This window comes from Callorhinus ursinus, unplaced genomic scaffold, assembly GCF_003265705.2.
Source record: "Callorhinus ursinus isolate GAN/ISIS: 27379988/994484 unplaced genomic scaffold, GSC_fseal_2.0 scaffold1, whole genome shotgun sequence".
NCBI lineage: Eukaryota > Metazoa > Chordata > Mammalia > Carnivora > Otariidae > Callorhinus > Callorhinus ursinus.
This window is the reverse complement of record NW_027397063.1, coordinates 23,472,755-23,489,921: the sequence shown is the minus strand read 5'-3', so window position 1 is coordinate 23,489,921 and position 17,167 is coordinate 23,472,755. Positions and strand designations below refer to the sequence as shown.

The window sequence follows — 17,167 nt, the reverse complement described above, 5'->3', positions numbered from 1 at the left end:
GGGCATCCTCAGTGTTGACATCACTCAGTGCCAACAAAGTAGGATGTTGCTTTGATCATAGAACAAGGGTTTGCAGTTTTCTGCAGACGTTGCTGACTGCTCTGTATGACTTGATGAAATGGTGGGTTTGAAAAAAGGAATCTCTTAGTAGGTTTAAACATAAAATAAGTAGATTTTCATTGCCAGAAATTCCATCAGTTTTAAATTATTGAATCAGAAGAACAGAAAACATACACCTTTTCGACTGTTCTTAACACTAGATAGTTCTTGTCCATGTTTAATGTTCTTATATCTATTGCTGGTCATGGCTGTTATATTAGAAGAAAGAGAAATTACTTAAAAAACAAACAAGCAAACTTTGGGGCACCTGGCTGGCTTAGTTGGTACAGCATCTGACTCTTGATCTCGGGGTCATGAGTTCAAGCAGCATCTTGAGTGTAGAGATTACTTAAAAAAAGAAAGAAAGAAAGAAAGATTATACATAGTTATTTCAGTGGTAACATTATCTTAATTTTTCTTTGGTTTTACATTGTACTAAACTGTATAAACCCTGTGAACATAGGCTCAAATAATGCATTTTAGAGTCCTAGAATATAGTCATATAGTTGGGGGATTTGGGGAGGAGGAAAACACACATTTTTTTTTCAATATGTACCTTAAATAGAGGAAATAATGTTTTATTTATTATCATTTTGAAACATGTAATTGAGGGTTTCTGTACAAGTCTGAGGAAGTTCCTATCTTTTCTATACAACTTATTTGGTACCCCTTATTTATATACTCCTGTTAAAATATTTCATTTTTTACAATTGTAGCTTTATATTTATCTCAGTTAGCACTGTCCTGTGAAACTCAATCTAAGCAGTAAGAGTTTTGTGGAGTAAAAAATAGAGGTTGTATGCCATTGTCTGTTTTTAAATATATTCCATGAAATTATCGTGTCATATTTGTTTTACATTAAAATAGAGTGAATGTAATTTTACTGAAAATCTCATGGACTATTTTAATTAACAAAGGTGGATGTCTCCGAATGAAAGACAGAAATGATCGCCTAAAAATTAACAAAATAATGATAGCCATTTTATATGATACAAGTATGCCTTCATGATCTCATTGAGGTTTAAACCCACATTAATCCAAAGATGGTTTTTCAGATTCTCACGGAAACCCCGTGTCACCTGAAGACCAAGTCAGCCTTGCTCAGCAGATCTCCGATGTTGTGAAGCAGCCAGCATTCATTGCAGGAATCGGGGCGGCCTGTTGGATCATCCTCATGGTCTTTAGCATCTGGCTGTATCGACACCGGAAGAAGAGAAATGGACTGACTAGTACTTATGCGGGTATCAGAAAAGGTATTACCTTTCCTGAGTTTTCCATTTTTTAATATGTTTCAATAACTCCTGATTTTAATCTGTGACTCCTAAATATTCATGTATATATTAAATTATATATATATTAAATTATATATTAAATTATTTAATATATTAAATTATTTCTCATATATTAAATTATTTAATATATAAAGATTCTCTAAAGTGCTTTTATTGTGATCTCTACATATTGACTTCTCTTGTGTAGCAACACTTCAAACAGGGCTTATCTGTTTTCAGGCTCAATTCCTTTAAAATATATTTCGCCAAAACAGGTCTACACTTGGTCGTTACACCCTCTCTTATGCTCTTAGGGAATTACCTCACTGCTTTATGTTCTTGAAGAAATTTTTTAATCTCCTTGTCACCGGAATTATAAATACAAACTTTGCACTGACTCATATGCCTTTAGAGGGAGTGCTGTAGTCTTTGTGAAGCTAAAGAGATTATTTATAAAATAATTATTTTATGAGTATTTCTGATTAGTTATAAAATAGTCATTTCTTAGTGAATATGGAATGCCCAACTAATTTGCCTTTGCAGAGAGGAAGTTTAGTATTTTTTTTATTGTTGTATTTAAAGTTGGAGATTTGGATATGTATATGCTGTTAATTAGTGATGGGGATTTCCTTACAAGTGTGTTTATAGGGTTAGAAGAGAAAGTTTACTTGGCTGCTATTATTTACAATTTTATAGAGGAACCAAGTATGCCGAGGTTCACAGACACTTTTGCCACATATCCTTGAAGTCTGTAGATTGGTGATTTGTATTTTTTATTCTTTGAGATTTGTGAACACTGTCAGATAGATAGTCTTCCCTGCCTCTACCTACCCAACAAACCTAATGATCAATTCTGGGCCTTGATGTGCACTACAGGTAGAGTGACTAAAAGTCTTGATTTTCAGGGGAGAGTCCCAACTTATGTCTTTGCCAACAAGTTACCTAGAGTACTCCCTTTTGTTCTCAAAATTGTCCTAGTTTGGATGGCAAATTATACATTCACCCTATTTCTAGGGATTATAAGACAACACTTTTGCTTGGCTGGAAAACAAATTTAAAGAGAATTACCAATGAACACATCCCCTCCTGCACCATCACCATTCTTAAAAAAAAAAAAAAAGTCTATGTATTTTCTAAAGATTTTATTTATTTATTTTAGAGAGAGAGAGAGCATGCAAGTGAGCATGCTCTAGCAGGGAAAGGGGCGGAGGGAGAGAGAATCTCAAGCAGACCCCATGCTGAGCAGGGAGCCAGATGTGGGGCTTGCTCCCACAACCCTGAGATCATGACCTGAGCTGAAATCAGGAGTCAGATGCTTAAATGACTGAGACACCCAGGCACCCCAAGTCTACATATTTCCTTTTTTTTTTTTTCCCAAGTCTACATATTTTCTAAGCAAGCATTTCCTACATGTCTTAGCCAAGCCCTTTCTCTAATCTGTTATATGCAAAATCAGAATTTGTAGTGCTAGCTATATGCTTATAAAACAGCCTGGGACAGCCATCTAAAATATTTGTGCTGTCAGTCACAAGGGGTCTTGGCAAAAAAGAGTCAACACAAATTCATCACCCGTACGGTAAAAATAAATTAATGTGCCTCCCTGCTGTGGACATGCAGCCCATGCCTTCATGTACATACACATATTTGCCGTAGCATTATCATCCTTCAAAATGTTTTTTTGCAGATAATGTGTTCTATCTAGAGATGAAGCAAAATGTCAGTATCCCTGCCTGTGAAATGGAAAACAAGGGCGTGGAGGCCAGGAGAGCTGGTGCTCATTATATCTACAGAGTAGAACGATGTCAGACACATGTGTGACCATCTAAAACCTTTGACTTAAAATCCAGTGCAGGGAAGGGGCTTCTGGGTCATGGAGCGGGGGCGGCCGGGGGGGGGGGGGGGGGGGGGGGGCAGGGTGTTGGGAGCTGTGTTTTGAAGTCGACTTTGAAGAGGAAAAGCGACTAATTAACGTAGAGATGTAGAGTCTCTTGAATGCTCCAGGAGTCTTGTATTTCTTGGTGCCGTGAGGTGCTGCAGCTGTCTAGTTATAACAATTTAATGCTCTATAGTGTCTTGAAATCTGAATGTGTGACATGAAACCCCCTTCCTTTCTGAAATGTCTTTTCTTTCACTAATGTACTATAAGCATGCTGGCAAATGCCTATGAGCTCTTTGTGCGAAACCTATGAAACTAATATCATTGTCATTTTAACTAGCTTGTGTTTAAGCAGAAATCATAGAACATAATTACAAATGTAATTGGTGAGCATTTGATTCTGCTTTCCTCATCTTGCCTCGTTGGCACTTTTTCATAATTCTGTTTCCATGCAATTAAAAAAAAAAATGCATCCTGAAGCCTTAAATCGTCTATGCCAGAAACAATGCCAGTAATTATAAGAAAAAAATGAATTGAAAGATTTTAAAGAAATAGATATAAAAGAGCCCCTTGACCTTGAAACCCCCAAACCAGACTTTGGGTAATAGTGAGCCTTTTTAACCTCCCCCCCCCCAAAGTGTATCTGTAGATACACCCTCTGCTAGAACACTCAGGATCCCTTTCCACATACATCCACACTGTGCACCAACATCGCTGGGTAAAAAGAGGTGATTATATATTATTGGGAGCTTTGAGAATTAATTTGTTCTTTTGGTGTACAAGCTTTAAAAATTTCATTTAGATGGCCTCTTTTTGTATCTTCTTCAGTGTCTAACTGGGTTAGCAGTTAGCTAGGAGGACTGATAAGGACTTTTCATATTTTTTTTCCTTATGTCCTTGTGATAGCAAATGAATGTTCAGGCACTCTATTCTTGCTTGAATAGCTTTACTTTCACATGTACCTTCTTATATATTTATTTATGAAGACTTGTTACTATGACTCAGAATTATTGATTGTGGCTAAATTACATCGACTCTGAAAAGACCTAGCTGAAAGAAAACACAATAGAATTCTTAAGACAGGGAGGGCCTGCCGTGCTGCCAGTGAAGGCCAGTGTATCAGATGGGCACACACAGCACTGAGGTTTTTGTCTTTGTTCCTTCTAGTGTGCTCAACGATAAAACGGTTTGGTAGGAAGTGACCATTGTACCGAATACTCCAGCATGTGCAGTGTGGAGCCCCCAAAGTCTCTAATCCTAAAGTAAATTTCTTGGAGACATTCAAATGTGATGTGGAAAATACATTTTTGGCAGCTTGTTGATCCACGATACATAATCAATATTCTAGTTCGTGTGTATTAAGGATTTCTTAAATGCCAGCTTGAGTCTTCAAGGGAGCAGCGAACATTCCCTGGCTTGCTTGACCTGGGAACTGTTTACTTTAAATTAATGCGAAGAGCTTGCAAAATAAGTCAGCCTCCTCCCGCCATGAAATGACATGGAAATAGTTTGTGACGTTATCCAACACCCAGGAAGGGGAGGAGATAGGAAAAGTGAGGGAGGCGAGGCTGCTACTTTTGAGGTCTCCAGTTCAATTTCAGGCATTATTGATCAGATTAAGATTTATAACTGCAGAGAGAGTGAGGGTTTTCAGTGGGGTGTTATTGTTCTATTGTTTAGCTTCTAGTGTGACATTTGAAAACTGCTCAGCCTACTCAGAGAAAGCTTCTCAGTGTAAACTATAATCGAGAAATTTAAGTTTAAAACTCCCCATTTCTTCCTGTCCATTCACAAATTTCTATAATGATAAAAACATTGTATCACACTGTTTATATGATAGGGTGTCAGGCATTTCTCGGCAGTGAAACAGTTTGGTTTTATGGCTCCCTTTGTTCCGGTTGTTTCTTTCCTTCTTCCTCCCTTCCCTCCTTCCTTCCTCCCCTCCTTCCTTCCTTCCCTCCTTCCTTCCTCCCCTCCTTCCTTCCTCCCCTCCTTCCTTCCTTCCTTTTCTTCCTTCCTTCCCTCCTTCCTTCCTGTCTCTGCCTCTCTCTTTCTCCGAATGATGAATACTTAAGTGCACCTATTAGTCCACTTTTATAAGCATTTACTTTCAGATTTCTAGATAAGGTTTAAGCGAGACCCTGAAAATACTTGTTTGAGAATCCATCAGCCAGTGTTTGGAGATGATTAATAGTAGAGGATTCCTGTTTGTCCTACAGCCGGGACCTAAATCTATGTGACCCAGTGCAGGGTCATTCCCAGGCTAACCCAGCACGACTCCCATGCCAGACACTTCAAAATGGCACCTGTAGAGACAAACCTCTTCTTTTCACCTCAGATTTGGTTTTATTCATCTATCAGAGTGTCAGAACTACTGGCTTCGTTATTTACATTTGTTTTATGTTCAGCTGTCTGCTTGATTTATACTAATGTGATATGTCCCCTTTCTCTCTTCAGCTTAATAACTGGTTTATATTTTGTTTTGATTTTTCAGTCCCGTCTTTTACCTTCACACCAACAGGTATATATTTGCACTTACCGTCTGCCTCTCTTTTGTTAGTTTGGCATGTGTTGTACGATCGTGTTTCTGTTTTTATTTCATTTTCTGCCGTCAGTTGGGGGAAAGGACTTAAGGTGGAACACAGTACTTCATTTACTCACGTCAGGCATGCATTCGAAGTAGAAATGGTTGGTGTTGCTTTTCATCCATTTAATACGGTTATTTATTCATGACTCCACGCTGCATCTTGGCCTTGCGCGCACGTGTTTCATTAGATAGACACTCTGTTTTCACCCTCAGCATGATTTAACATGCTAATGATCTTATTGATTATTGCATACTTGGCAGTGCATTTTTTCCCTTACCTTAAGCTTTCACATTTTCCAATGAAAATTTCTCCCCCTTGCAATTCTCTGTCCATAGAATCAACATTTTTAAAGGGAACCAAAATACCCAACACATGTGGAAGATAAAACTTTTTATTTTCCCAAAGTCAGAATCCCAATATTTTGTTCTGTTCAGTTTCTTTTTCAAAGTGGGCCCTCTTCTTTCACGTCACCTTTAATAGAAGATGTACCTGAAGTCTTGCCTCCTCGGTTTTAATCCAGTTATTGTAATCACTGGAAGCAGTTATCTCTCCTTAACACACTCCCCGTTTGGAGTTCTTCTAAGCAGAATTTGGCAGCTTTTAGAAACATATTTCTTCTTAGAAAATGCGTCTGTATTTACAGAAAAGCCAATCTTCCTAACCCCTTGCCTGTGTGCAAATCTTTATTATTGCTAAATTTTTACACCCATAATTCATTAGACTGAGAATGCTTTCAAGAGCATTAAAATATATTGTCACTAAATATACACATGTCTGATGAAAATATAATGGGAGGGGCTTCTGTAAGCCACAATAAAAAAAAATATGTCGTATTAATAGTCACAACTTGGCATACATCTTTGTGTGTGGAGGGAGAGAAGGTTTAACATTTATCTTTGTCTTACTGGTATTCATACTTCTGGGACAACAGTCTTGCCATTTTTTTTTCAATTTAAGATTCCAATTATATATACATATAAAATCATGAAATTATCGGATCTAATAATAAATTCAAAATAGAAAACTATGGGAATGCAAATGTAACAGTGCGTAATATATTTAATAAGAGTGTACTCAAGTTTGCTTTTACTTAGTTCTCAACCTTATTGGCACATTAAGAAAATAAGAGTAACATATTTAATTCTATATAATCTTAAAAAATACTAGTTGAATCAGAAACCTGCTTTCTGTGATGGTTTTGCAATGCTTCTAAGTAGAAAGTGAGAAAGCATTCCATTTTAGAAAGATACTCATGGATGTAATAGCTTTTGATTTATAAACATAAACATGTCTATTAATTGTTTCTTTTTCTTTTTTTTTTTTTTTTTGGTAACATTCTAGTAACTTATCAGAGAGGAGGTGAAGCTGTGAGCAGTGGAGGGAGGTAATTATCCTGCTTGTTTTGTAGATCCTAAAGGGAATTCCAGGTATCTCATCTTGCCTTCCTCAGTGACATCACTTTCTTTGCATAAAACGTCGAAGGATGAAGTTTGTTCAAATCTTTTAGAAATACTCCATTCCACCGTGCTGTGGAACCAAGCTTGCTGGTACACAAATGCCGTTGATGGAAGCTGTTGCATCTTAGTGAATGAACACCAGAGGGCGCACTTTAACCGTGAAAGACAAGCTTGCTGATTTTAGTGGATGATTAAAAGGAGTTAAAGTAATTAAGCAATAGCATTTATGAAGATTAAGAAATATAGCTAGTTAACAGATACTATCAAAGAAAAAGTGTTCATCTGAAAACCTGCTGAACACGTTTGCTCATAAGTTGTTGTAGGCTAGGTTGGTTTGTTCTTGTGAATTCAACATAGTTCAGCTCTCCATTTGCAGGGGAATATGTTGAAATACAACAAGAGATCTAGGTAGCTTGTTAATACGGAGCTTTTCTTTTCTCTCTAATTAAAATGAACCTCAATCCTATATTTTTTTTGTAATTATGATTCAGTGAACTTTAATATATTCACAGAGAAATCACAAACTGATGTGACAGGCAGCTTAAAAGAGCTGAAAAATGGTATACGTAACATGAGCCAAGCTTCTGGATTTTCTATAATAAGATGATGTTTTTCCCTCAAACCAGCAACATATAACTTAAGGTAGAAGAAGAAAAAACTTCCAAACAAAACCATTTTATAATTTAAATTCGATTAACTTATTGAGTGCTCTGCTTTGCACAGTTGGATAATATGTTTGCAACTGGAAAAGACAAAAATGAGTAAGGTGTTATTTCTGAATCCAAGGAGCATACCATGTGGTGACACAATGACTGAATTTACCATACGACAAAGTGTTGACCACCACGGTTGTACAAATTTGGCAGCAAGCACTATCTTTTCTTCCTGGGTACCAGTGCTAGCTTACTGTTTTCATACCCGCGAAACAAAGCCAGCCACTGAAAGACCCAAAAGCTAGGGAGGTCTTCATAGGGATTAAATTCACTTGATTCAGAAATTAAACCAGAGCCTGTTTTTGCATCCAGGGGAATTCCATCGAAATGATAGCCCAGATATTCATGAAACAGACTCTGGCATAACAACACTCTCTCGTGGATAAATCTGGAAAGCCTGATTATATAACCTCCTCTCTACATGTGCAAGTTCATGACTGTAGACTCTGCTTTCACGTGATTGAAAGCACATAAAATGCTGGTGGAGCATCTTCTATGTCCTGCACTAGCCTCTGTGGATGGGCGCGTGTACACGCACTGTCTGTCTCACACCCACGCGTACATGCGCACGCATATAAAATATCTCCAGTTCTTGCTCTTAATGGATTTACAACCTAAGAGCAAATGATCGTATAGAACCTAATGGGAGGATTCCATGGGTACCCAATGCAAGTTTCTACAGCAGGACTGAAAAAGGACAAACAACAAACTGAAAATTACAAACAGAACAATTTTTTGGAAAGCTTGCTGTGTTACCATACAGAATTAACCTTTTAAATTCAAGAAGAGAATAACAGTGAAACTTCTGTATTTCAAATACCAAATAGAAAAGACCTTTGTACCAAATGAAATGATGAAAGATGCTGGCATGTTCCAGAGGCAACAGTTAAATAAAGATCTTGGAGTCCATGCTCAAAAGAACAGTTATATACACAACTTTCAATTTATTCATTCGTCAGGCATATTTATCAAATGTCTACCATGGACGCGCACCATTCTAGTTGCTTGGGATGCATCAGTGAGCAAGTCAATAAAAATTCCCATCCTTGTGAACTTTACATTATTAAGAGCGGAAGCTATAAGATAAATAATAAGCATTAAAAAAATCAGCTCTAGTATCAGCAGTCGCGTGCTTTGGACCAAATAGAGCAGGATACGGGATCAGGAGCGAATCAGGAAGAGGTCTCTGTTCCTAGCCAGAGTATGTGTTTGGGCGGGTGGGTGGGGGGTTCCGGGATGTGTGTGTGTATCTGTGTTCTATGATTTCGTGTGGTAAGAGAAGGGGCAGTCACCCAATCTCCTGCACTCTCTCCTCTCATGTCCATCCCTTAAACACTGCTTTCCCTCATAGATCTCAGACGTTGGCAGCCCGCTCTGGCCCTCCCACCTCATTTGGTTGATGATACCTAAGTCAACATCTCAAGTCTTCCTTTCTTCTGCATCCATCACACCTTTGTTGATCCTGCTTTCCACCCCATTCACTATCCCAGTACTGTTTCATATCAAGCACTTGATCTCTCCTGCCTCATCTATCGCATAAGCTCCCAACAGTCCTACCTTTATCTACATTCGTTAGCACTACTTCCTGTTAATTCCCTTTGGCCATTGGAGCCAAAATGGTATTTTGAAATGCTTATCGATCATGTCTCTGAGTTGCTCTAGACCCCATTTTCTTTTTTTAAGATTTTATTTATTTGACAGAGACACAGAGAGGGGAACATGAGCAGGGGGAGTGTGAGAGGGAGAAGCAGGCTTCCCACGGAGCAGGGAGCCCGACGGGAGGCTCGATCCCCGGACCCCGGGATCATGACCTGAGCCGAAGGCAGACGCCCAACGACTGAGCCACCCAGGCGCCCCTAGTTCCCGTTTTTAATAGAACCCACCGTGTTTAAAATACCAAGTCTAAATTCAGCAGAGCCCATGAAGCCAGCAACCTGGAGGGTGTTGCGGGCCCATCCCCCACCTCTAAGTGCCACACCCTACGATCCACCACGTCAGCGCACCTGCCACTCTGCCAATATTAGATTCTCTAATGGGTCCTTATTCCATCAGCCCAGAATATGCTCCCCATCCCCTGTCAGTTTGCTGAGCTTCACCTGCTGTGTCCTCCATGAACTTTTTGTGCTGGGTAAATACCACAGTTAAGCAACTAGCGTAAGGTAATGCAGTTATCTTTTGTTTTTATCAGGTGTCAGGAAATTATGGCTCCTGGGCCAAGTCCAGTCTGCCACCTGTTTTGTAAATAAGGTTTTATAAGAATATACCCCAGACTGACTTGTTAACCTTTTGTCCATGGCTGCTTTCTCACCACGATGGCACAGTTGAGTTGGTGCAACCAGAAATATAATAAAGGAGAAGGCTGAGCCAGAAATCTTTTCTAGTTCACAAAATTGTGAATTTAACTATTCCCAGAAAAGGTCACATGAGGACTGTGGTAAGCAAAGAGACCTCCTCCCAACTTGGAAAGGGCAAAGGGCTTGGGATACCATCCAGGGGAGGATCATGGAAGCAGTATTAAGTAGCTGTTCCTATCCCTTTGTTTTCCTTACCTCAGACATTCCAGTCACCTCTTCCAAAAACCCTGCCTAAAATCCAAACCACAGCATCAACCTGGGAACAGTGGAGAAGTCCTAAAGAAAGGAGTAAGAAAATCAGGCCAGAAAGAATGCCAAGAAATCATTTCCTCACCGTGGGAGGTGACAAAGAAACAGAGCTCAGGCCTTGCTTCTCTCTGAAATACTGGCCTCTCTCAAATCTATCCCTTGCTCCTTCCTGGACTGCAGAGCTTTTTCAGGCTGTGAATTAAAGGAAAGGGGAGGCGGTCTACAGGCAACCCTTACTGCCGGGCCCCCTTACTATTTTCTCCAGCCCTGGGACCCTCTAGTATTTCATTTTGTGATTTAGGATTTCAGATAGGTTTTTGTTTTTTGTTTTGTTTTGTTTTTGTTTTGTTTGAGTGGAGAATCTGAAGTCAGAGGAGCAGAGGAAATGAGAGTAATCGCTACCTAATTATTTAAATGCAGTGCCCTCTTTTCCTTTGTGACACAAATTTATCCCCTTAATATGAACTGGAAGAAAAGTTTGGGTTTTATGATCCCTAGTATCTTCTTTTCCCTAATAATACTGTCTTTTAAAAGACAAGGAAGAAATAAGGCAAACTCAGATATATTCATAAGAAAATACAACCTCTAATATGATATGGTAAAAAGACATATTTTAGACACATGTTAATTACTGTAACCAGCACTGAGTTTTACCTCTGCTTAATTTCTTATTGTCGGACAGCGAAATCTGTCTCATATATGCTAGGTCACCTCAAATGCAGAAAAATAGCCTATGAGATTGGTAGTTTCAAAAAGCTCCTAACACCCTTATCAAGGTAGCTGCATATGAGCTTTGACTTCCTCAGAGACCTCTAAAATACACACATGACATTTTAAGATTCGTTATGGGTCAATAATGTATGGTTCACTTTCTTCCCCAAATAATTAGTATTCCAAATACAAGTTTAAACCCAAGCCAGGATGTGAATTGTTAATCTTACTTCCTGTTGGAAATCACCCATCCATATGGAAAGTTCTTTCAGCTCATGATATCAAAACACTCAAAGTGCTTTTCTGAGAGAATCATGGTAGCATAAAAATATTGTCTATTCCTTTGGAAACCTTTTCAGTCGGACCGAAAAATTTCCACTTGGCCCATACTTTAGACCCATAATATTTCTACATGTGAAATATGGAAATTTATTTTTAATAACTTCTATAGTGATAACACACTTGGTTTAAGTTCAAGAGGAAATAAAATAAGAAAAGCTAAAGATTACTAGAGGCAGAATTTCTCTAACCAACGTCTATTCAGAGGCTCCAGATATCTGTGATGCAGCTTGCATTTAAATGTTTTAAATTTCAACGGTTTAGCAAATTGGCTCTTCGAAGCACATTTTTATCAACAATGTTAATAATAAATTGGCTCCGTTTTAACAGCATGATTCTGAATTTCGAGACTGCAGACATTTCCCCCCCCCCACTCTTTCTTTTATACGAACGTTTAATGACCTTAGGAAATTTCAGCACTCCCCAATATGTATGTTTATAGCATCCTGGATTCGAGTGTGGATTCCAGAGCTAGAGAACTTGGGCTTGAATCCCAGCCTCTCTGCCACTCGCTGGCTTTGCATAACTATGCACACGTGTCTTAACCTTCCGTCTGAGGAGTCTGTTTCCTCATCTGTAAAATCAGGAAATAGTAGTAACGACTTGGTGGAATGGTTCTAAGAGTTAGATGAGTTGATACATGTAAAGAACTCCAGACAATGTCTCACACGTTGTAAGCAAAAAGTAAACATTCATACACATATGCACATCTACTTATGTATACAGACATAAAAATTATAAATCCATATTCTTCTTTGGAGTGAAGGATTCTTCACATAACCATCATTTGCATTAGTGAGTTTCCTCAGTTGACTCTGCGTCACGGAACCCTGAAGGGTGAAGTGTCAGGTTCTTGATTCCCGGGGAAATGAGAAGCATGGTTATCACACTTCGACAAAGAAAATGAAACCGTGAAGAAAATCTTTGCAGAATCTGCAGCACCAGCCTGTTTATTGTGGATCTTACAGCACACCATGCATTATCACCTCTTTTGCTAAATTATCAAATGGAGTCAATGTTGGAGAAGGACACGAGGAATGCCGTGCTTGGACTCTAGTCTGCATCTCTGGAGCTAGTGGTTCAGGGTTCCCTCTAATAGCCATTGATGTGCTTTGCATTCCCAAAGCACAGTGAAAGAGCATTAACATGTGTTGTGCCAAAAAAGACAGGAACACTAATATTTCTTATAGTGGACACTTTTCGTTCTACCAGATTTAATTCAGTAGCTTTCCTTTGTTTATGTAGGGATTTATGGCGGTTTACACTGTCACCATCAGAAAGTCCTGACAAGCTTCCAGAGCTGTGCATGGAAACATTGATAAGCCTCTCTGCAGAATGTCACAGAGCCCCAAACTCACTAATTCTGACTTGGTTTTGAAGAAAAGTATGCAAATATGCTTACTGTGAAGGATCTGAATAAAGGAGCTTGTTCCATTTTTTTAATGACATTGTAAGAAGAATCATGACTTTTTTAATGGGTCAAAAACGAAGGAATGCAAACTGTCTCCACTATGGTATTCTGTCAGCAACTAAAACACTAAAAAATATAGGTATCCATATGTTTAGATTCCATGTTTGAGTTTTAATCACTGGGACTAAAGTAAAGCATCGCAAATAGTACAGTGTTTTCCGTCTGACGCACAACTGTGTCCACTTAAAAGTTATGGCCCTATACACGGAGAGAAGTTCTCAAGACATTAGATTACGTTACAGTTATCTTGTCAAAAAAATAATTGTAAAATAAAAGGAATAATAATATCATTCAGCAGAGCTGACCAAGTCATTTGTGAGAACAGTGATGAAGAATGTGTTGGACGTCTGATTGGGAAATCTCATTTGCTATTTATAAAACATGTGCATGTATATATATATATATATATTTTTTTTTTCTTTAGGCCAGGACTTCTGAACATCAGCGAACCTGCCACGCAGCCATGGCTGGCAGACACGTGGCCTAATACTGGCAACAATCACAATGACTGCTCCATCAATTGCTGCACGGCAGGCAATGGTAACAGTGATGGCAACCTGACCACCTACAGTCGCCCAGGTTAGAGATGCGGACACAGCTCCATGAGCCTAAGCACAAGGACTGGCCACAGGAGGATACATTTCTTCCCCTCTCCCTACACTGGAAAGGAAAATTTGGTCAACATTTTATGAAAATGTTGATGGTTGCCTAGCAGATTACCCTGATTCTGTATTTTCTTCATCCCTCTACCTCCACGCTTCACCTTCCACCAGAGTTTCCCAGGATGCAATGGGAGAAGGGAGAGTATGAACTCTAGGATAGATAGCAAGGAAGAAAGAACTTGTACAAAAGCGTTCTTCTCCATGAGGATGAATGTATTTATAATTTATGTTTGTAATTATTTTCAGGATGTGGGGAATAAAGCAGATCAAAAAGTTTCTAAGTCTCTAGTTAGAGTGAACCAAATTCTTTAATAGCAGTAACAAAAACAGCAACTGTACAACAGCAATATAAAAAATTATAAATGAAAATTAACTGAAATTCCAAATCAGATTTTTTTATTAACATATAATGTATTATTTGTTTCATGGGTACAGGTCTGTGATTCATCAGGCTTACACAATTCACAGCGCTCACCATGGCACATAGCCGCCCCAGTGTCCATCACCCAGCCACCCCATCCCTCCCACCCCCCCCCACTTCAGCAGCCCTCAGTTTGTTTCCTGAGATTAAAGAGTCTCTTATGGTCTGTCTCCCTCTCTGGTTTTGTCTTGTTTCATTTCAAATCAGATTTTTATTATATAAAAGTAAATCCCAAGGATGTAAGATATATATATATATATATCTTTTGCAGGTGTTTATGCATGCATTTATTTTATATTGAGTGTTTTTGGTTCAGAAATATGTGTGAGTGAATTACTTCATGATGATGTCATGCTAAAGCATGACATGAAAATAAGGATGTAGAGTATGCAATATTGAGAGGAATAAACAGAAAATTACTCATGATTTCTTGCAAAAAAAAAAAAAAAACCCAGAAAACAAAATGAAAACCTTCAACATTCCCAAATGGGAAATATTAAAAGAATCATAAAGAATCAAAAGATATGAGTAGAGAAGTAAAATGAACTAAGAAAAAGGGAAATAGAAGATAGCATTTAAATGAAGAGGTTTTTCACCATAAAGAAACAAATCATATAGCAGTCTGTATGTCTAGCCTTAAAACTAGTCCAGAGTCTTCCATTGGATATGGATATGACATATCCATGTAACTATGTCCCTGTTCTCCAGAAGTCCATATTCTAGTTGTACAGTTAGGTGCTCACATGGTTACAAAAAAAAAAAAAAAAAAAAGACTGGTTGAGCCCTGCAGGAGACAAAAGATGACAATAACCATTTAGATTAATATGTAGAGCTGTTTTGTCCAATACGGTAGCCTCTGTCTACAGGTGGCTATTTACAGTTAAATGAAACAAAATACAATTTAAAATTCAGTTCCTCATTTGCCCTAGACACATTTCAAGTGTGCAGTAGCCACATGTGTCTGTTGGCTCCCGAATTAGACAATGCTGAATATATGATAGAACATATCTATCATCTCAGAAAATTCTGTGGACTCACACTCATTTAGAAAGATTGGTAAAGAAAAATGAAATTGGCAAAACCTTATGGTCTTTAACAATATTTCTTAACCACTGTTAAATAAAATTTTATACCTAGAAGTTAGAATTACTAAAGGCCAGGTGAGTCAAATATTCCTGTTCCCTGATCATTTATTTTTAAAATGCAGAGTAGTTGAGTTCAGTATTACAGAGAAGTTGCATATTTCTCTTAAGATTATATTCACATTTACATCTTCAGCTAATTTTTCATCAACATAACCAGCTGAAAACCAATCTTCAAGGAGAGCTGAACTACTACTACTATGAACTACATGAATAAAATAATGGTATTTTTAACCATTGTAACTTGACAAATTTTTTTATTTAAAAAATGTTTTCCACTTTAGATTATGATTTTAGCTCTTCCTGCTGTTTCAATATTTTCAGCTGCAGGCTTTAAATATTTCTATTTAATTTTAAACATTCTATCAGTTATTTCATTCCCTAATACTTCAATGAGAAGCAAATTAGAGGGAAATTGAAATAGACAAATTAGATATTATTTCAGGCTTTCTTTGATTAAATTACACAGGTTACTTATGATTCATTTTGTCATCATTATTGTCATTTTATACTTCTCGGGGTGTCTTTATGAAACCATGAAAAAATGATTATATAATGTCCTTCCCTGATAATGATTATCCTACATGACCAAGGGAAGATCCAATAAAATTATCTTAAACACTATTTACTATCCCTTTACCTCTGTTCCTCATATCTTTTGAGTAGAGTTATAAAATACTAAAATCTCAAGTTCTTTGATGTGTAGGCAGAGATCCCCCCCGCCTTTGGTTTGAATTCTCAACATACATTCTTTGTTCTGTTGCTTCAACAACTAACTAGTAGCTTCAGATAGGACAGTAACTCCAGACTACATATAAATTTGGCACATAAAGATATTCATGTATATATTATTTAAGTGAAATTCCTATTAATGGGGTTGTTAAAGGAAAATTATCTTAAATTCAAATTCAGAATTAGTCTCTATATAATTTCTCTACGTCCTCTCTCATTTCCTCAATTTTGAATTACCTTCTTTAGAGAGTACCTATGACTACCTGGCCCTTTTTACTGATCGCATTTAAGCCCCTTCTTACTTTACATAACAATTTTATTGTGACTCACGAAGCTACTTACAGAGAAATTTAAAACGAATAACCATGCAGAATGATTTTTTCCTTTTCCTCTCCGTTGCACGTAGCTGATTGTATAGCCAATTATAACAACCAACTGGATAACAAACAAACAAATCTGATGCTCCCTGAGTCAACTGTTTATGGTGATGTGGACCTTAGTAACAAAATCAATGAGATGAAAACCTTCAATAGCCCAAATCTGAAGGATGGGCGTTTTGTCAATCCATCAGGGCAGCCCACTCCTTACGCCACCACCCAGCTCATCCAGTCAAACCTCAGCAACAACATGAACAATGGCAGTGGGGACTCCAGCGAGAAGCACTGGAAACCGCCCGCACAGCAGAAACAGGAAGTGGCCCCCATTCAGTATAACATCATGGAGCAAAACAAACTGAACAAAGGTGAAGAGCTTTGCCTTTATTCTCAGCCTTTTCTGTCTTGGTACCATTAACCTTTCAGCACTCCACGTCCAGACTTCTCTGGGATGAGCAAATGAAATCTTTCTTTTGTTACTCATGTTTCCTTATTTCTTTGTTTTCAAAATTTCCAGCGTCAAAGAGTTAATTAGCACAACAATAACCTCGGAAAATTGATTTTATAATAATATGTAACTATTTTCAAGTGGTTTTGAGATTAATTTAAATTTAATCGTAGGTGAGGGATTGCTTAGCACAATCTTTTATTCATAAGGCAGAGGTACAACCGTCCCAATACCTCACATTTTAAATAAATAGACTATTC

At 37.9% G+C, this 17,167-nt stretch overlaps 1 protein-coding gene across 9 annotated transcripts in view; it reads left to right on the top strand.

The window, feature by feature from the left end:
• The window catches only part of ROBO1 (roundabout guidance receptor 1), a 1,122,251-nt gene that overhangs the window by 1,065,772 nt on the left and 39,312 nt on the right, over positions 1-17,167 (top strand). For 4 of the 9 annotated variants that reach the window (XM_073892010.1, XM_073892014.1, XM_073892024.1 and 1 more), the window contains 5 exons: positions 1,155-1,352; positions 5,741-5,767; positions 7,176-7,218; positions 13,553-13,707; positions 16,492-16,827. In XM_073892010.1, the coding sequence (XP_073748111.1) occupies positions 1,155-1,352; positions 5,741-5,767; positions 7,176-7,218; positions 13,553-13,707; positions 16,492-16,827 (759 nt within the window). The remainder of the gene's footprint in view (positions 1-1,154; positions 1,353-5,740; positions 5,768-7,175; positions 7,219-13,552; positions 13,708-16,491; positions 16,828-17,167) is intronic. The other 5 variants (XM_073892039.1, XM_073892057.1, XM_073892021.1 and 2 more) reach the window with 3 other exon arrangements.